Below are 19,214 nucleotides of genomic sequence, written 5' to 3' on the forward strand. Positions count from 1 at the left end.
CGTACCTCTTACAGTACCTTACGGAGTACGAAGTACCTAAAACATCAAATTCCATTAATAAACGTTCTGTCTCAAACCCGTCAACGAGCTTGGCGCAGCAAGTGCACGTGTGGGTAGAGCCAAATGATCAAAGTTTTTTTTTTTTTACCTAAAGCATGCTCGCCTTCTTTTCATCCCAAACTGAACACTGTAGTGATACATACATTCCTTTGCCCTACCATGAAACTCCAAAGGCCATCACTACAACACCCAAAGCCAGCGAACAAAGCCGGTCTATATCCATCACTTTATTTGTTTTATTCTGCAGTCTCACGTCTGTTAATTTTCTCTCGGTCCTAGCTTTCTTCTTGTGGGCTGTCTGCAAGTGTGACATCGTGCCAGGTCAGACTGACGGCAGCGTTCCGAGCGTGCGTGCACTAGAGCGCGGCGTGGAAGCCCCGTAATCGAGCACCACGGGAACCAATTAAACGCGCCAACGGCAGCTGGTTGCTGTCCCAATCAGGTGGGTTGGTAGGCGACCATATGGCAAACACCAAGTCAGCTCAACACTCGACTCGCTTCCGACGCCCAATTGTGCAGCGCTGGCTTCAGCAGAATGCGCCCATTCACACCCCAACAGGGCGACCGCTCCGGGGATGCGAGACGGCGCAACTCTGTCAACAGCAACTCACAGTTCCGGACGAGCGTCGGCAGCGGCCTTCCGCGCCCGAACACAAACCTCCGAGACTCAAGGGTACGGTCGCGTCACCTTTTTCCAGTTCCAGACAGACAGCCCTGTCCTGTCGCCTGTTTACCTATTGACACATTTGACAGTTTGGCGAGAGTCGCGGAATATCGACGCAAGCGCCATACAACATTTTCACCGGCGAGGCAAATCCCGCAGCGGGGAGCATGGTGCGCTCAACTTCACGGCAAGGCAATCCCTCAGGGCCCTCGCCCCCCCGTGGCCGACCCCGCGCTGCCACCACTGCCAGCAATTTCAGCCGTGAGAGCAGCAAGGAAAACCTCGCGCCAGCCGATGCCGAAGAATACGAGGCGCAGAGGCGTCGCATTGAGGAGCTAAAGGCAGAAGCCGGCACACTCCGCTACCAAATTAGTAATTACGAGCAGGAGAAAGAGCTGGCGCGGTTGCAAACCGAGAACGAACTGCGCGACGCTAAGAGACGCGCCGAAGACGACTTCAAAGCAAAGCAGGCGGCCGAAGCCGAAAAAACAAAAGCCCTCCGGCAACTCGAGGCCTTGCAAGAAGAGCTGGACACTGAACGGGCCGAAAAGGAGTCACAGAAGCGAGCACTCGAGGTAAAGACACGAGACGCTCTGGAGGAGGCGAGACTGCTTCAGGAGCGGCTCGAGGACCTGGGTGCCGCGAAAGACGAGGCCGCGCGCATCGCAGAGCGCGAGGCCACGGACTTGAAGGCGAGGCTTGCCGCTTCCCAAAGAGCTGCACGCGAGCTGGAGCAGGAGAGTACGACGCGGGAGGATGTGCTGGAAAAGACACAGGCTCTGCTAGCCGAAAGAGACGAGACAGTCGGCAGGCTAGAGGCCGACGTGCTTCGACTAAAGGCGCAGACTGGCGATGCAGAGACCATAGCCGTCATCCGAAGGGAACTGACGGAACAAGTCGCCCATATCCGCATGCTGGAAGCGAAAAACCGAGACCAGCTGGGAGAGCTCAAGCATCTACGACAAGTGCACAAGGCCGTTGAAATAGTTGAAGAGGAGAAGCGATCCCTTCAACGGCGGCTGGAGGCAAACGAGTCCGTTCATGCTGAGCTTGCTGAAGAGAGAAGGCAGCGGCAAAGGTTGGAGGACGAGAGGCAGGCCTGGGCGGCGTACTTGCAACGCGAAGCCAGTGCATCGGACCAATCGTTCGAGTTTGACTCGCCCGAAGCCGTTGCTAGGGCTTTGGTCTCAGAGCGTCTAAACTCTGCTTCCCTCCTCGACAGACTGGGGGCTATGCAGCCCGAGATTACCGATCGTGACAACATTATCCGTTCGTTGGAGAATGAGCGAGCCGGCCTGCAGAGCCAGATTGAGAAGCTCAAGACGGCGACCGTGCCCGGGGCTGTCGACAAGGCCCGCGCGCGCTTCGACCGACAACGCGCTCTTGCCCTGAAGGAAGTCGAATACCTACGGGCCCAGCTCAGTACTTTCGACATGGAGGACATTACCTTACAGCCAGAACGCGTGGACCAAGAACAAGCCAAACGCGTCAAGGACCTCGAGGATCTGGTAGAGAAATACAAGCAAGAGGTAGAGGTGCTGCACGCAGACCTCTCAGCGCTCGAGTCTGCGTCCGCAACCGAACAGCCCCGGTCTTCAGCCTTGCTCGGAACAAAACGGAGTCACGAAGAAAGCAGCGGCCGCGATCTGGAAGCCGAGTCGGAGCAGCTGGGCCAGCTGTCGCGGAAAAACAGAAAGTTGCAGTCCGAATTCACAGAGCTGCAGAATGCGCACTTCCTGCTGCAAAAGGAGCAGAAAGTAACCGCCGAACAGCTCGCAGCCGCCAAGGAGCAGCTGAAGACGCGCGTGCTGTCGCTGCGGTCGAACCCAACGTCGGACCTCGAGGCCGTCAAGACGGCGACGCTGCGGGCGCTCAAGCGCGAGAACGCCGAGCTACTGGCGCAGATGGAAGGGCAGCCGACGCTGTTTGCGACGGTGCCGACGTCGCAGCTGGCGGCGGTGCGGCGCGAGATCGCCGAGGCGCAGGCGGAGACGGCGTCGGCGCAGAAGGCGGCCGCGCGCCTTAAGCAGGTCTGGTCGGACAAGTCGGCCGAGTTCAAGGAGGCCGTCTTCAGCACCCTCGGCTGGACCGTCTCCTTCATCCCCGGCGGCAAGATGCGCGTCGAGAGCGTGTATTATCCCTCCCAGACCGACGAGCACGAGAACAGCATCGTCTTCGACGGCGAGAAGGGCACTATGAAGGTCGGCGGCGGCCCCCGCAGCGCCTTCGCCAACCGTATCGGTGACAACATCAAGTTCTGGGTCCGCGAGCGCGGCTGCGTCCCCTGCTTCCTCGCCGCCCTGACCCTCGAGTTTTACGACGAGCACACCAGAGCCGTGAGGTCATCCTGATTTTTTTGTCGGAAGGGGTTTTTTTAGGCGCCGCCGGAGGAGGCAGGTAGAGTTTGTAAAGGGATATAGTTTAAAATGTTCTGTAGAAAAAAATAACGGGCAACTTCCTTTGGGGTCTCTATTTACGCTTTGCTAGTTTTGGGGAGTTATGGGCTGGGTGGAGGGTCGTAATCTCACAAAACCAAGAGTCGCATCTTCCGTGCATAATCAACATCGTCCCTTTATCTCGACACATTTTCTGTTACTCTCGGACTGGCGGGGCATGGAGGACCAATCATGGGCAGGCTATGTTTGTGCGGAGCGTACTCAGCACATAGCCCATCATTCGTCATTAATTGATACGGAACAGACGAGTTGAGAGCTACAGCTACAGTACAATACAGTAAGTAAAGAACATCTTTACTACGACTAACTAGGTAGTTAGGACTATGATTTGACAGTGTTGATATGCCGAGAACAATATATTCCCATTATTATTATCCTATCTAGCAGATAAATGCCCTCTTCAGTGCCTATATAGTTAAAAAATAAAAAGTACCTACCTACGCTTTGACAGCCTAGAGCTCACTCTATTGATACCATCGTCCAACACTGACCATACCCACCTTACCTACCTAGGTAGCTCGCAAACGGGTAAAGTGGGGAAAAGAAGAAACTAAACCACTTATTAGCAGGAAAGCAACAGAGAATAGGGTATTCCTGGTACAAAAGGATTATTTGCATTGTTGTTGTGTAATGTGTGTTGAGTCTGATCAAACTCCTCCATCGTCTTAATCATCTCCTTCTGACTCTCTCTCTCTCTCCTCTCATCCCCTTTCACCAATTTTTTCGGCCTCGATCACTACTCCTCCCCGCGCTCCATACATACACCCCCCTCAGCTACAGGGCGGGGTAGTGATCGCATATACACCGACTGCTATCCATCGCTTCCACTTAAAAAAAAACGAAAAGACAAAACAGAGTCAGAATAGGTTGACACGTTTCTTTTCCTTCAGCGTATGACCCCCCAGAAACAAATCTCCAGCTAGCTTTGACAAAATAAAAAAACCAACCAGTCAAGACTATATTTGACAAGACAGACATGCAAACAGACATACGTTGCCACAACTCTTGTTACCTATTTAGCCTCATACTTCCCACTCACCAGCCTCTTGGCCAAGGGCACGTCCACCCATGTGCGGGTATCCTTGGCAAGGGCAGGAGACAAGGGGCCACCTTTGTCGTCTGCAAAGGGATCCTCCTCGTCGGCGTCAGCACCGCTCAGATCATCTCCTGACTTCTCCTTGCCCTTGCCATCCACCAGTCGCGACACGGAGATGCCGCCGCCGATTTGGTCGCCTCCTTCAACGGCCCTGGTAGGCGGGGTGTAGTCCCAGCGCACTTCGATGTGCCCAGGCTGGGGCTCGGCGTTCTGCTCACCAACAATGCGACATATGATCTTGGACCAGTCGTCGGACAAGGTAATATCGCCCAGACGCCAATAGATAAGATGCTTCTCCTTGAGGTGAGTCCCGGACGGCTTGGTCTGGGCACCACTGGCCCGTGCCCCCTCATATGTTGCTACAAACGCCACATTAGACAGCGTTGTTGGCCGAGGAAGTGAAGAGTTTGGATTCAGGCGGTATTGCAGGAGTAGGCCAAGTTTATCTCCCTGGAGCTTCCAGGTGGTCTGAATGGCAATTGGACAATGAGATGCGAGAGTAGTCTCGTCTTCTGCATGGACGCGATAGGTGAAGGCGGGCGAAGGCCCAGACAGACGGGACACATCGACAGTAAACTCGTCAGCAGAAGCCGACGTGTTGCTAATAAATACACGATTAGGGCCGATGGAATCGAGGCGAACAAAATTATTTAGCCGAATTGTTTCGTGGTCTGAATCTCATTAGCCCCGCGAAGCGCCAGTCAGCAAGACAAGTTACAAGACATACCATGGTGGGTGGAATCCGAGTCCGAGTTATAAGCAAGTGCGATTTCGCCGGTGATTTTGGCTGACTTGACAACTCCGTCTTGGAACAAGGCAGAAACGGTTTCTATGATGGAAGACTGCAAACCAGGTCCGTAACCTGTGCCCTGCAGATCCGGGTGCTTTAAGCGTGCAACGCCGCCATACGACGACGCGCCTCCAAAGGAGGTTCCAGACCGGATTGACTGTGTGTCAGAAGCATGGCTGGTTTCTGAAGCGAATGTGGCCGAGTGGGTTGGTCTCGGCGTAAACGAAGCTGGCAGGGATGGAGAAGGCGGGAACGCGCTTTCGGAGGAATTTTCGGGCACGGGAAGAGTTGGCATGTACATCGTGTTTCGAACGTCTCTTCTGCCCCTCACCGTCCCTGTCTTCCGAGACGGGATCCCCATGTGCGTGAGGGCGTTTGCCACATTGGAAAGCGCGGCTTTCTTCGCGTCCTGGTCTTCTTCAGCTATCGGCTCCTTCTGGATGCTGACTTTGAAGAACTGATCCGCCTCTTCGGCCGCAGCCGCAGCTTCCCTTTGAGCTTCAGAGATAGGGTCGTGGGTTGAGGTCGGGATTGTGAAGCCCTCGGAATCCTTGGTGGGCTCCGTTTTGTTTTGCTGAGAAGGTGCCACAGGAGTGGCAGGGGCGTCAAAAATGTCCTCGGCGGTTCCGTTTAGAAGACTGGACGACTGCTGCTCTGGAGAGGCGTCAATTGGTGCCTTCCCACCGTTTAACCCATTAGTCCCCTCGTGCGGACCCTTGGCATGCTCTTTCTCAGCTACGCTGTCACTTCGCTCCGCCGTTGTCGGCCTCTCCGCTAGAGACGAGAGCCTGTTTTGAGAGTCGGTCAGGTTGTGGGAGGAAGCTCTTGGGGATAGCGACTGGCCATGGCTGCTTCCAATGTTCCTTGTGAAGGAGCCCAGGCTTTTTGGAGGGGACAGCGGACCAAAACCTCCATGTATACTTTGCCGCCGGCGTCCCAGCATGGTCCCAAACCGACTCCGTATTCTCGATTCTAGTCCCATGTCAAAAACCACAAAGGTGAGGAGACGTCAAAGACGGTCGATAAAGCGTACCTGAATGCCCATCCCTGTGGCCCGAGTGATCACTAACATCGTCGTCGTGGCCCGAGATGCTAGGCGCAGGCAGATTCGGGCCAGCCACAACGCTCGACTGGCGAGTCATGGGCTTCCTCTCGATTTTTGGTTTCCCGGCAACTGTTCGGTGTGCAAAGTTCTGAATCTCTTGAGTCGTATTGACTTCAAGCATCGTGTTTAGCACCTCCTCGGCCGATGTTTGGGTGCGAGTGGCCTGGTCAACTTCGTGGGTTCCGAACTGGGTCAGGACATCGCGTAGGTGGTTGATTCTCTGTTCATCGAGAGCTTGGAGGGTCTCGAAGATAAACGGCGCCTGCGACTCCCATTGCTGGCTGGCCGACTCGAGCCTCGACGCCGCGGCGTCCACTTTTTGGGCATTAGCTTTACCGCCCTTCTTGCTCAGCTTGTCAGACTTCTCGGCAGCATCGTCGAGCTCCTTGGCCATTGTCTGTAAGTTGGCACTTATGGTATGCATGTTTTGCATCTCCTTCTTGTTCTGGAACCCGCGAAGGGCGAGCTCGACATCCTTCTCGACGCGCTGGGCGAATAGCTGGTGCGAAGCCGCCATGGCGTCGGCCGACTGGAGAATCCTGTCCCATGGCGTTTGGAAGACGCTATCAGTAGCGAGAGGCCAGTTAGCGGAAGGGGCCAGGGATGACAAGCGGGGAGGGTAGAGACGGGAGTGACGGGGGCGCGACGAACCCTAACTCGGATGCTGCACTCGGAACTTTGAAGACGAGCAGCTTGCGCAAGCCGGCGACATATTGTTCTTCGACTCTCCGGCGCTCCTGTGGGAATTGCTCAGTTCCAAGAGTCCTTACTGTCGGTAGCAGACATGGATAGCGCAGTGCGTCGTACCTGTAGCCAATCTGCAATTTCTTGGTTGACTCTCGCAATGCGCTTGACCCGCTCCGAGAGAGCGTGCACAGCTTGACTCGGCTGCAAGTTGGCCTAAAGTTGGAAGCAACAATTAGCGGCTAGTCGTGGATGCGGCTAGCAGGCACAGACGTAGAGGAGTCGCGGCTCGATTGGAGGGAGCGAGGGGCGGCGAGGGCTTACCAGCATAGCCGGATACTCAGATCGCGAGAGGTCGTCCATGACTGCCGGCTGCCGACTTTTTGCAGCTTGGTTTTGTTTGGGCGCAACGAGGAGGAAGGAGCAGGGAGGAAACTGAAATCAGCACATAACAACTCTAAGGGATGCAGTTCGGCCCGGGGACGACAAGGAGGACGACGGGAGGGGATGAAAGGAAAATTATACAAGGAGCGGAAGGGCAGAGAAACAAGATGCCGCGTTGAGAAGTCGTCGTGGAGCGATCTGAATACGGTCCTGCATGAAGAAACCGCCGGGCCCTTGCTGTTTCCTTGCGTTTTGTCACGGGATGGGCGGGATGGAGCTCGCATCCCTGTGGCTGTGGAGCAGCTCTCTGTCAGCCCAAGCCATTGCAGCAGCAGCAAGATGAATGGCCCGTGCATCGTTCCAGCAGTAAGGGTTAGGGTTTATGCATAGCCACGGCGGGATTGCTCCCTTCACCGGCCTCCGTGATTCAATGTTTGAGACCGGCTCTCGGAAAATGGACACAGCCTCAAATAGAAAGAGAAATACCTAATCATAGCGTCAAACATTAAAGAGGTCGTAGAATATCTTAACCGCGACAACTCAACAACATCATTTTCCCACTAATAATCCTTCGCTCTCACCCAGTTTAGTAGATAGTATCTACTTCATAACTTCCAGATAATCACAGTACAGAATATTAGGTTGCATTCCAGCTGAGCTGTGGAAGTCTGCGCATGAATTCGCCCAAAATTTCTCCAAAATGTCTTGAGCCAGCCCGCACCTCTCTTCTCAAACGAAGAAGCTTGTTTGGGTCGGAATTAGCTGTCATGAATACCACATTGACTCATTTAGTCGATGAGGCCCGTGCATGTTTGCCCCCTAACCACGTTTGCCCAACAGGCTGCGAACGAAGCCCCAGGCCGTGCGTTCCGTGCAAGCTTTTTCGATAAATGCGAGCAAGGGAGGGCCCGCCAAGGGACCGGAGGTGAGGCACGGAAAGAGGAGTGAGAATCCAGCGGCACGGAAACTCTGTCTCCCCAGATTCTGCAACTCCCGTGCAAGCCCCATAATTATAACGTTATCTGGGCTCCCTGCCGTGAACGTCGAAGCAAGCCCGCATTCTGCACATTTTGCGCGCATTCAACGCAGGGGAAAACTCAGGTGCCATTTCCCCAGTCGTCCCATGAACCGGGAGCCTGCATTTACCGATACTGTGCTTTAGTGCTTCAATACGTATCGGGGAAAGCCAAGCTGAACTGATCAGTGTGACGAGAATCCCAACAAGCCCAGCGCACGCACGCACGGCCCGTCACAATCAGGTCCAGGGCAATTAATTCTCCACGACTGGAAAGCAACCAATTCTTATCGCCTGTCTGTGTTTTTTCTCCAGCCGATCATCAACGCCATCCATCATTATGTCATGAACCATACATAGCATTAATCGACCAAAAATGGCATCGTCGCGCGATTGGAGGAATTCACTGACTGCCTCACAGCGCTATGAGAACATTCAAGCACTGTGAGTATCGCCCGATTCTTGATGGATGCGGCACCTTGACGAGATTGCTGATGGGCGGTGGTGGGGCTAGGACAAGAGCTGTTGCCGCTCGTGGCCTTCGCCAAAGTGCGTTTGCGATAGAAGACTATGCCTACAAATGCGCCGCCAGCCGCGTAAGCTACCTAGAAATCACGGACCCGGCCAGCTTATGGGAAAGGGGCTGACGACAAACCAGGAAGCTTATGATGTGGCATGTCGCAGCCTCTCAGGCGGTGGGCCAGCCGACACCAGCGCTCCTCCAGAAGATGCACCCCAAGAACCTTTAGGGAGTGCCCCTGAGTCGGGCGATACGGATGAGCCTAGGACCAGGATTGGCCAATATTATGACTGCCACTACGTCGCCAGTGGCGTGACAGCCGAGGTCTATCGCTCGCAGGCAAAGGCATTCAAGGTCATCGTTGAGACCAAGAACATCGAGCCTCACAACCCGTTTCTGGAGGCAAGGATTCTCAAGCTTCTCCAGAAGCCGTGCATCCCCCTGCTAGAGACTTTCCGGGACCAGGAGCAGCGATTCGTGCTGGTCTTTCCCTACATGCCCCTAACTCTGGCCAGCCTGTTAGAACAGGGGCCGCTCTTTGCCGTCCAGATCCGCCGTATTTTCCGCGATCTCTTCACCGCGCTTAGCCAAATACACTCTCAGGGGATCATCCACCGCGATATCAAACCGTCGGCCGTGCTGCTGGCCTCGCCAGAGGGGCCGGCATACCTATCCGACTTTGGCACCGCCTGGCACCCCTCGCTGTCCTCGGCAGCGGAGCCCGCCGACAGCAAGCTCCTCGACATCGGCACGGGACCATACCGGGCGCCCGAGGTGCTGTTTGGGAATAAATCATACGGGCCGCCCGTCGACATGTGGGGCGCGGGTGCCATGCTCGCCGAGTGCTGCCGGAGCCCGCCGAAGCCGCTGTTCGAGTCGCGCGGCGTGCACGAAGACGGGAACCAGCTGGGGCTGATCCTCAGCATCTTCAAGACCATCGGCTCGCCGACCAGGGAGAGCTGGCCCGAGGCGGTCGCCTTCAAGACCCCGCCCTTCGACATGTACCGCGCCTTTGACCACCGCCCCTGGGACGTGGTCCTGCCGGATGTCGCCCCGGACTGGTGTGACCTCGTGGCCGCGCTGGTCAAGTTTGGCAGCAGCAGGGCCTCGGCCGACCAGGTGCGTTGCCTGACAAGTCATGGTTTGATTTTGGGATATTGTGCTGATGATTTCGATTTTTTTGTCTCTAGGCTTTGCAGTACACTTGCTTGAGTGGAGAAGAGGGCTCAACAGCAGACTGAAAACTGCTTATTGGGGTCGGCGTGTTTCGTGACCGTTTTCAGTCTTCAAGGAAGCTGCTCATAATGGCCCCCTCTAGTTAATTATCATCGGATTGGGTAGCGGGCTTGTTAGATATTCACCACTTAGGACTCTCAGTTTACTGAGCTGGCTGAGGCAAATATAATTGACTAATAGTTGACCACAAGACATGATGACCTACCTACCTCACTTACTCTGGGTAATGATCTGAGTAATTAGCTAATTGAGAGCTGATTGAGTCGTGTCAAAGAAAACAAAATATCAAACACGGGAGCAAAGGGCTCTATTCGGCCTTCCAGTAACCCCGTTTGTCGGCATTATTGGTTCCGCGGAGTATGAACCATACATACTGGCTCTTCTCTTCTCGACTGTGACACAGTGCATCGTGTGTATATTAGTTGCTATAATGTAACCAAGCCTAAACAGATACGGCGATTTGTCTAAAGGAATATGGAGGGTAATTATTTGCGTATACTCCGTACAGCGAATAAATACATGAGACACGCAGATGAGATGAACAGATGAATGAAGACCTTATTTTGCATTATTAATACAGACAGGTTGACGAGTATCCAGTTTCCTGTCCGTGACGAGGCCAACGGTGATTTGCCCGGACTGCCCGTCGATGCTGCACTCCAGGGTAGCCCGCATTATGCGGTTGGAAGTTGACGGATGGGATTTGTATGGAAGCTAAGGGTTGGCACTGGGTGGGGGGGAGGATGGGGGACGGGAGAAGGGGGGGGAAGGACCGACGGACTGGCGGGTTCCCACTTCTCTGACCGAATAAGGTACCTTAATTCTTGGCAAGAACCCTTGCCCTGGTTGCTCCTTCCCAACCCTGGGTTCCATCACTCCCGGCTGCGCTGCCTTGGCCGGAGCGTGCGTGGACTTGGGGTCGATGAAGAAATGTTAAAGCAGGGCACATTGCTTAAAGCAAGCACTAGGCCACCTCGAAAGTAGAAACACTAACGACCTCGGGACTCAGCCCTAGACCTGGCGATCCCGAAAATCTTGGCTGGTCCCATCGTTCGCTCCTCGAGCCCTTAGCGAGTGCGGCACTCCACCGTTTGGTGGCGCTACTGTTGGCGTGATCGAGAGCTTAAGTGGACCAAAACCCCGCTCCAGCCCTTCACTCGTCGCAGCCAGACCCAGCCCGCAACGATTGTCGGGACCTCTTCGATTGGTTGCACCTGCGGGCTTATCAACCTATTGTCGGCGTCCCAGGGCGTGCGTGGGACCGTCCAGGTCAAGAAGGCGTCGGCTGCGCCCCCATTCAAGGCCTTGTCTGTCTGTCGTCGGCCACGTCGTTGAGGCCCCGTTCCTACGCTCTTTTTGTCCTCATCCAGAACCCGCCAGCCCAGATCAGCGCATGCTCTCCGCAGCCCAGAGACAAGAAGCAACCCAACAGCAATAGCAAAGCGGCAACCAGCGCCAGCAGCAACAGCGGCAAAAAGGCTTGCGCTTGGCTGGGCCATGCAAAGCGCGAAATGAAGAACAAGCAAAAGTCAAGAAGCGGCTGCCGGACGTGCAAGCTCAGGCGGGTACGCGACCCATTGAAATCCGTCCCATGCATTGGATGGCCCCGTCGTGGCGCGTGGTCGTGGTGGGACGTACGTGGGAGTGCACTGTATGAGAGACTGATGTAATGTAAATTAACAGCTCCGATGCGACGAAGCAAAGCCGGGCTGCCGGAACTGTGCCCAGAAGGGTCTCGAATGCCCGGGCTACCAGCAGCGCCTGCAGTGGTCCACCAAGCACGAGAGGCCCTCGGCCGCGACAACAAGCGGCCCCGTCAACTTCACCCAGCTCGTCTGTGCCGCATCAGAGTCCATCTCCCATCCCGGCGGCCCGTCTTTCGACGAGACGGCTCCGGATCGCTCGGATGGCCGGGCCTCGAGAACACCAGAGTTCGAGTCTGGCAGGTCGATGACACCGTCCTTGTCGCCCACGCCTGAGTCGTCATCCGCGAGTCCCGCCGCCGACAATGCGGCTTTGGTGCCTCTGGCCGGGCAAGGCGCCGTCGTCCAAGAGACGCCTGATCTCATGCTGTTTCAGCCAGTCGTGGACATCCCCTCCTTTCTTGTCGAGCACTGGTTCAAGTCTGTCTGCGCCTCCTGGTCAGCCCAGGACTCGGTCACAAACCCGTACCGCCTGCTGACGTCGTCGCTCTGGAACACGTCGAGGCCTGTCTTTTACGCTCTGCAAGCCATCTCGGCGGCGTCCCTCGTCGAGCGACTTCCCCATGTGATGAAAGAGACTGCCAGGGCGGCGCCGCGACTGGCTACTGACGCCATCCGGAAGGAGCTTGTCGCTTTTTCAACAGCATCGCGCCGCAGGTTTCCCAGTGAGTTGCTTCTGTCGCTGTTCTGCATGAGTTCATCCATGTGTTGGATGGAAGCCCGCGAGCTCGGTCTGCAGTATGTAAGGCAAGCTCGCGCGTTGCTGAGGTACTTGGATGGGTGGACATTGGACGAAAAAGAGCAGCAGATGCTCGATTTCTTTAATGGATGTCTCATCTACGAAGAGATGCTCCGCAGTGTGGTGAGTGACGACGAAATAGACTGCGAGAATATGCTTAGCTGGCCGGAGCCGCCTTCCCTCGGGCCTCTGGTTCCTGCAATCCCACATGCTTGGACTGGTGTTTCCCCCGACCTCCTGAGACTGTTTGGCAAATCGGTCGCGCTCTGCCGGAGGTCCCGTACCCGATGGAGGAACAACGACGGCACCAGCTACCGCATTCTCGAAGGTGCCGCCAAAGACATAGAGGAGGCTACAGTTGTCGAGGAATCCCTTTTGGCAATCGAAATGATCGACCCGCCAGAGCTGGACCAGATGACAGTCCGGGCCCGCAGCCTTCGTGATGTTACCGAGGCTTATCGTCTGTCGTCTCTCTTGCAACTTTACGAAACCTTCCCAGACCTCATCACCAAACGAATTCCGGCCCTAGCCGACGCGGATAGGTCTGCCGTCTGGAATGCCTGGGTGTCCCCGTTGGCACTTCATATTACTGACATTCTGGAGGGGATACCTGCCGGAAATTTGCGCTGCATCCAGCCTCTCTTGTGTCTTTGTGCAGGCAGTGGGTTAAGGTTCGACGCCAAAGTACCCCAAGGCCGCGATTCTCGGAGCTACCTTTTGAGCACGGAGCCTCTCTTACCAGTTTCACCAATACCATTGGAGCTTGTTGCTACAGACGTAGCCTCGGATGTGGCGCCCGATGTCGCTTCCGGCGTTTCTCCGGCTTCCAGCGTCCCTTCGGCAACCCCTAATATTTCTGAGAACTCGGTCAAAATATCACACGCACGCCAGTCTTTGATGGATCGGCTCGACCAGCTCGAGGTCAGTTTACCGCCAAAGCCCATCGGTGTGGCCAAGCAGCTTCTGCGGGCTGTTTGGAGTGCGTATGACGAAGAGATCGGCACCTCGCGCCGGACCCATTGGCTGGATGTGATGAGCCACACTGGCTTGCACAGTCTCTTTGGCTAGTAGCAGCAGCAAAAAAGAAGAGAAAAAAGACTTGGAGACATCAAATGCAACAATGTGCCCAGACAAATGACTTCCTGTGATGGCCCTTTTTGGGGCTGCATATCTAATCGAGCCTCGCAGCTCTGTTTGGCATCAACGTACAGTTTCATCATGTGCCTATGCTTCACGTGTCTTGAGATTAGACAAGGTCTCTGACTTTCTTCATCACCGTCATCCCATTTTATTTTTATTTTTATTTTTTTTTACCACGGGCCATTTTTTCTAGTCCAGAGCAATATTCCCCTTTGCTGTTGGGGTGTAATCCACCTCGTCGGGATATTCCAGACCGGCCAAAGATTCCTCCGTCTCGTTGAGGTCAAGTCCTTCATGTATATGCCTGGTCACACATTAGTTTCAGCGGTTCGGTCTGAAGGGGTTTCTCGATTTGGACTGACTTATCGATGGCCAGGACCTCGAGGCCAGGCACACAGTCGATCAGAGCTATTATGATATAAGACCCCCCAAACGCCCAGGAAAAGCCGACGATAACCTCGACAATCTGGACCCAAAGCTGGCGGATGTTGCCGTCAAAGAAGACGCCACCTGCAATATCGAGCCCGCCGTACGCGGCAACCTCTTTTTGTGCGAACAAGCCAGTGCAGATTGTAGCAGCCATGCCGCCAATGCAGTGCGTAGCAAAGGTGTCTCCGTTGTCGACCCAGCGCCAGTGTTGTGCGAGCTTGGTGAACTTGATTCGGAGAGCTTGGCGACAGAGGAGTGCCCCGGATATGCCGAAGAAAAAGGCTGTCGGCATGTCTATGAAGCCAGCAGCCGGCGTGATCATGACGAGACCAGAGATTGCGCCCATAAACGTCGAGTCCAGCGACCATTTCCCTGTCTCGAAGTACGTCCAGAGAGCCCACGTCAAGGCACCGGACGAGGCACACAGGTTGGTCACACAGAGCGCCATGACTGCCTGGAAGTTTAGTGCGAGAACTGTGCCGGCGTCAAAGGCGAGCCATGACCCCCAAATGATGATCATGGCCAGCAGCTGGAAGAAGGAGTTTCCCGGCCGGTGGAGGCGAATGTGCGTCGGGGTACGAACCGCCGATTTACGGGACCGGAAGATAGGGTACGACAAGTAGATGCTCAGAGCAGTGGCCGATGCTCCGGAACAGACATGGACGGGAGTTCCTAGGCGGCAGGTTCCGTGGTTAGCCACTTCACCTCCCAACAGGTTGAAGTTTCGGCAGTTTCTTCCTACCTCCTGCGAAATCTAGCACCCCGAGGTCTTCACCGAGGAAGCCTCCGCCCCATACCATGTGGGCCAAGGGGCAATATATGAAGGTCGACCATAACTGTGGTGCCTGTTAGCTTGACCAGTTTTGCCCTATAGCCCCAACATATGGGAACTTACGGCGATAAAGAAAACCGCCGGCCATAGTCTTCCACGCTCGCAAATGCCGCCTATTGCAATGGCACAGACGGTTGCCTCGAAAACTAGCTGAAACTCGCTGAAGAGGATGGCTGGAATTGTTCCCACTGGCTCGGCGAGCACACCTCGGTGAAACAGGTACTTGAAATCACCGAAGAACCATCCGCCCTCGCCATAGGCGATGGTGTAGCCAATGACAAACCACTGGACCGAACACGTCGCAATGGCAAGCACGGCCGCCATGGCGGCGCTCAACCCGTTGCGCTTCCATGTGTAGCCTCCATATGCAATGCCGACCTATTGGAGAGGGTGAGCGATCATGGTCTGGCGTGGCCCAATACTCCGTTCCGCTGGGGGAGCAAAGGGAGGACGTGCACACGACTTACTGTAGGTACGATGGTCCAACAAAACACGGTGCATACTAGGATGAAGAGGGTGTCGATCTTATCGCATGCCTCCCAGGCCTGCAACACGGACGAAGCCATGGCTCGGGAGGGCCGGAGGGGGGGTTTCAGGAAGCTGGAGGGGAAAGTGGAATTCGGGTCCCTGCATGGAGCTGGTCGAGATCTCCGATCTTTGGAGAACCACTCGCTGCCTGGGGCCGAGATAAACAACGCTGAGGACGAGCCGGGAAGAGATCATTGCATCTGGGTCGCCTTTGGTGCGTTGGTATTTTATGTCATCTCCCTCGCTTGCATGTGGCAACACTCGAAACCCCAAACCCCTCGACTAGCCGTCCTAGCTACAATTTCGGGATCGGCTTCGGAATCGGTTACGGAATACAGTAAGAATGTCTACGACTTTTGGCAGCAAACACTGCGATCTAGTCGATCGAGCTCGTTGATAAGTCCTCGATAAGCCGGTCCAACACACCAACAGCGGCTTATTTGGGGGGTGTTTGCGCCCGATAAGCAAGCTACCCAGTACTTTTTTCCTCAAAGAAGCCTAGCCTGAGGGTGATCCCGCCTACAGCTCCGAGCTCGATAACGGCCCCCCTCTGAAGTTCCCCTAGAAACCCGGAGGCCGACCTTGATGGGACCTAGGTTGATGCGAGCTTAACCACCGCTAGCTCACCAGTAGCACCTCGACGCCAACATCACCCTCCAATCGAGTGACACAGTACGCAATCTGCAGAGGACGGAGTACCTGAGATACGGTAGGGCTAGACAAATCAACGGCCCACCTAGCCATTCATTCGTGGCGAGAGCTCCTCACCAACCACGTTCCAGAACGCACCGCAGGGAGTTATTGTCTTGGGGCCTCCTTGTTGGTTCCCTCGAGTTCCCCCATTGAACGCTACCGAGGCTTCCCCCCACACCATCACACCCAGCTAAGCCCGCGCGGTGGGCGTCTGCATGCATGCAGGCCGGACTCGTATCAAATCTCCAGAGAGGGCCGTCCCACGACCGATCCGAGTGCAATCGACGGCGGTCCACATAGGCGATAATGGCTTGTTGGCTACCTAACTTCCAGTGGCCGGGGTCTGACTCTGCGGGGAAGAGAGAGCTCCCCTGCGGTAAGAGGTCAAAGCCAGAGCTTATTCGTTCGACTAGGCTCTGATAGCAGGCACAGTTCAGTAACCAGTAGGTAGCTATCTAAATCTACACTCGCCCCATCGGCTTGGCTATATATGCATCCTTCCTTGGCCGTGAGACGCGTTTTCCCCAGGGCATCCACAGATAAAACAAATCTCGCGGCCAAGCCCTTGGCCTGCCTCTTTTCTCCTTCTTGGCCCGGCACCGTTCTTGTGTTAACTACGGTACTTTCTCCGTAACGCTGCCTTGGTGTTGCCCTTGGCCCTCACGAGCGGGACCCGAGTATCTCTCGCAGTGTAACGCAGCGGATCGATCCTGGCTGGCATCCTGCACGCACTCCACGCCCACTTTATCCACTCGCACCGCACCGCAACCTGCATCCGACTGCGTCGCGCGCCGCGCCGCGCCCCCCCCCCCCCGAAAGCATCCAAGCGCCCGTAAAAGCCGGGCCGCCTAGAGCTGCTATTTAGCCGATTCCCCGGCTCCGGGTCTCGGGAGCCAGGCTCCACCTGAGCGCCGAGATGGACGAGAAGAAGGACGCCGGCCCGCAGGTCGAGGCGCAAAACGCCTCGGGCGAAAGCCAAGAGGTTGACATTCTCAACATCTTGGGCTACAAGCCCGAGCTGCGGCGCAACCGGTCCATGTTTACCTTGCTGTTCCAGTCTCTGGCCATTGCTGCTGTATGCTGGTTCTAATTATCCCTTTTTGATCTCTCCCCGATTGCTACTGCAATGGTGCTACGGCCTGCAGCAGCTGACATGAAAATCTTTTTCTCATGCGCCTCAGATCCCGTATGGCTTCGGTGGACCGCTGATCAGCGCCATCTATGGCGGAGGTGAGTCAAAAGACGCGAGAATCGAAGTAGAAAGGATTTGCACCAGAACTGCATAACTAACCGCGATGACGTTGGCATTGAAGGCCAATTGCCCATGTTCCTAGGCTGGATCGTGGTCCTCATCGTCGACGAGTGCGTGGCTCTCTCCCTCGGCGAGCTCGCGTCGCGCTACCCGACCTCTGCCGGGCCTTACTACTGGTCGTTCCAGCTCGCGCCGCACAGCGTCCGTACGGTGCTGTCCTTCATAACGGGCTGGACGTGGCTGATCGGGAACTGGACCATCACCCTGTCGGTCAACTTTGGCTTCGCCTCGCTGATCGCCGCCTGTGTGGCCATGTACCACCCGGAATTCGAGGTCGAGCCGTACCAGCTGCTGCTCATGTTTTACGCCATCTGCATCATCACCTTCTTTGTGTGCGCCTACGGCAACCGCTTCCTGCCGCACGTCGACACCTTCTGCGCCGCCTTCACGGCCCTGGCCATCTTCATCACCCTCATCTGCCTCTCGGTCAAGGCCGACGTGGGTAGGAACTCGCCCTCGGACACCCTCGGCCACTTCGACAATTCCATCTCGGGCTGGGGCGACTTTTCTTTCTTCATTGGCATCCTGCCCGCCGCCTACACCTTCTCCGCCATCGGCATGATCTCGGCCATGGCCGAGGAGTGCGGAGACCCGGCCGTGAAGCTGCCTAAGGCCATTGCCCTGTGCGTGCCCGTGGGAGGAATCGCCGGGCTGTTCTTTGTGAGTCGCAGCGCAACCCCCTGTTTTGTTCTGTGAGCTTAGGGATGGGTCGGAAAGAAGACGGGCAGCTGGGGAAAGACTAGGAAATCGTTTTCTGACGCCCAGCCGATCCATGTCTAGATTATCCCGATCTGCGCCACGATGCCCGCGCTCGCCGACATCCTGAACGCGCCCGTTGCGCAGGCGCTGCCGTACATCTTCCAGGCCGTCATGGGGTCGCCGGGAGGCGGGCTGGGGCTGACGATGCTGGTGCTGATCATCACCTTCTTCTGCTCCATCTCCATCACGGTGGCGGCGTCGCGGTGCACGTGGGCGTTTGCGCGCGACGAGGCCATCCCGCTGTCAGGGCTGTGGAAGAAGGTCGACGCGCGCGCCGAGACGCCCATCTGGGCGCTCGCGCTGACCACCGTCGTGCAGATGCTGCTGGGCCTGATCAACCTGGGCTCGTCATCGGCGTTCCTGGCCTTCGTGTCGGTCGGCGTCATCTCGCTCGCCGTGTCGTACGCCATCCCCATCTGCATCTCCATGTGGCACCGCCGCCGCGAGGTCAACGGCGCCCGCTGGACCATGGGCCCTAAGATCGGCTGGCCTGTCAATGCCGTCGCCGTCCTGTGGATCGCCTTCGAGACCGTCCTCTTCTCCATGCCCCAGGTCCTGCCCGTCGACGAGATCACCATGAACTACGCCATCGTCGTCTTCGTCGGCTTCATGGCCCTCAGCGCTCTGTGGTACGGCGTGTATGCGCGCAAGGGTACGTCTCCTAGTTGTATCCCCCGACTCTTTTTCTCGGCTTTGGCTAACAGCTCTCGTCTTGATGCAGTGTACAAAGGACCGCCTGAGTCGGACGGGTTGGCGGCGGAGTAGAAAAGATGGATAATTAATAATAATAGCGATGTAATTAGTGACTTCATTTTGGAATTCTTCTGCTTCTTTTGTTGTTTACAAGCCTTCTGCAAGTACAAACCAATCCTCTAGCAGTGAATGTACCTAGTACGAAGACAGGCTACAGCGCTGGGATAGAAGTAGATGTTCAACATTCGGTGCGAAAATATAATACACGAGAGAAGAAAAGAGGACCTAGTCTAGATAAAACTTCCATTGTGACGGTGTGTCGTTATGCCGGCAGACAAAACAGATGCCTGTGGCTCGGTGCTCTAGGCTTCCATGT

The 19,214-nt window shown here is 55.9% G+C and overlaps 7 protein-coding genes across 7 annotated transcripts; 4 read left to right on the top strand and 3 right to left on the bottom strand.

Annotated features, from left to right (window-relative positions):
• Nucleotides 1-163: 163 nt before the first annotated feature.
• B0T26DRAFT_815981 (spindle assembly checkpoint component Mad1) lies at nucleotides 164-3,558 on the top strand. The gene is made up of 2 exons (XM_060447381.1): nucleotides 164-733; nucleotides 814-3,558. Exons 1-2 carry the CDS (start codon nucleotides 596-598, stop codon nucleotides 3,073-3,075), a joined length of 2,400 nt encoding a protein of 799 aa, XP_060289745.1. The 5' UTR covers nucleotides 164-595; the 3' UTR covers nucleotides 3,076-3,558.
• Nucleotides 3,559-4,192: 634 nt separating this feature from the next.
• Nucleotides 4,193-7,218, bottom strand: B0T26DRAFT_659448 (Muniscin C-terminal mu domain-containing protein; the record flags this gene model as incomplete). Its single annotated transcript, XM_060438950.1, has 6 exons — nucleotides 4,193-4,953; nucleotides 4,995-6,038; nucleotides 6,100-6,734; nucleotides 6,823-6,908; nucleotides 6,979-7,071; nucleotides 7,180-7,218. The coding sequence occupies 6 exons, from the start codon at nucleotides 7,216-7,218 to the stop codon at nucleotides 4,193-4,195; spliced, it is 2,658 nt and encodes an 885-aa protein (XP_060289746.1).
• A 1,257-nt stretch (nucleotides 7,219-8,475) lies between these two features.
• On the top strand, nucleotides 8,476-10,052 carry B0T26DRAFT_540626 (kinase-like domain-containing protein). The gene is made up of 4 exons (XM_060435568.1): nucleotides 8,476-8,698; nucleotides 8,769-8,850; nucleotides 8,913-9,893; nucleotides 9,965-10,052. The coding sequence occupies exons 1-4, from the start codon at nucleotides 8,631-8,633 to the stop codon at nucleotides 10,013-10,015; spliced, it is 1,182 nt and encodes a 393-aa protein (XP_060289747.1). The 5' UTR covers nucleotides 8,476-8,630; the 3' UTR covers nucleotides 10,016-10,052.
• A 1,000-nt stretch (nucleotides 10,053-11,052) lies between these two features.
• B0T26DRAFT_540700 (uncharacterized protein) lies at nucleotides 11,053-11,734 on the bottom strand. The gene has a single exon (XM_060435570.1). It carries the CDS (start codon nucleotides 11,507-11,509, stop codon nucleotides 11,111-11,113), a length of 399 nt encoding a protein of 132 aa, XP_060289748.1. The 5' UTR covers nucleotides 11,510-11,734; the 3' UTR covers nucleotides 11,053-11,110.
• B0T26DRAFT_540637 (fungal-specific transcription factor domain-containing protein) lies at nucleotides 11,259-13,702 on the top strand. Its single transcript, XM_060435569.1, has 2 exons — nucleotides 11,259-11,575; nucleotides 11,694-13,702. Exons 1-2 carry the CDS (start codon nucleotides 11,522-11,524, stop codon nucleotides 13,518-13,520), a joined length of 1,881 nt encoding a protein of 626 aa, XP_060289749.1. The 5' UTR covers nucleotides 11,259-11,521; the 3' UTR covers nucleotides 13,521-13,702.
• A 79-nt stretch (nucleotides 13,703-13,781) lies between these two features.
• Nucleotides 13,782-15,419, bottom strand: B0T26DRAFT_660063 (ammonium transporter AmtB-like domain-containing protein; the record flags this gene model as incomplete). The annotated part of the gene is made up of 5 exons (XM_060438996.1): nucleotides 13,782-13,896; nucleotides 13,955-14,693; nucleotides 14,764-14,857; nucleotides 14,917-15,231; nucleotides 15,321-15,419. The coding sequence occupies 5 exons, from the start codon at nucleotides 15,417-15,419 to the stop codon at nucleotides 13,782-13,784; spliced, it is 1,362 nt and encodes a 453-aa protein (XP_060289750.1).
• Nucleotides 15,420-17,082: 1,663 nt separating this feature from the next.
• B0T26DRAFT_540715 (amino acid/polyamine transporter I) lies at nucleotides 17,083-19,153 on the top strand. The gene is made up of 4 exons (XM_060435571.1): nucleotides 17,083-17,304; nucleotides 17,388-18,046; nucleotides 18,167-18,797; nucleotides 18,867-19,153. The coding sequence occupies exons 2-4, from the start codon at nucleotides 17,399-17,401 to the stop codon at nucleotides 18,908-18,910; spliced, it is 1,323 nt and encodes a 440-aa protein (XP_060289751.1). The 5' UTR covers nucleotides 17,083-17,304; nucleotides 17,388-17,398; the 3' UTR covers nucleotides 18,911-19,153.
• Nucleotides 19,154-19,214: the final 61 nt, after the last annotated feature.

This window comes from Lasiosphaeria miniovina, assembly GCF_030549165.1.
Source record: "Lasiosphaeria miniovina strain SMH2392-1A chromosome Unknown B0T26scaffold_9, whole genome shotgun sequence".
Classification (NCBI taxonomy): Eukaryota; Fungi; Ascomycota; class Sordariomycetes; order Sordariales; family Lasiosphaeriaceae; genus Lasiosphaeria; species Lasiosphaeria miniovina.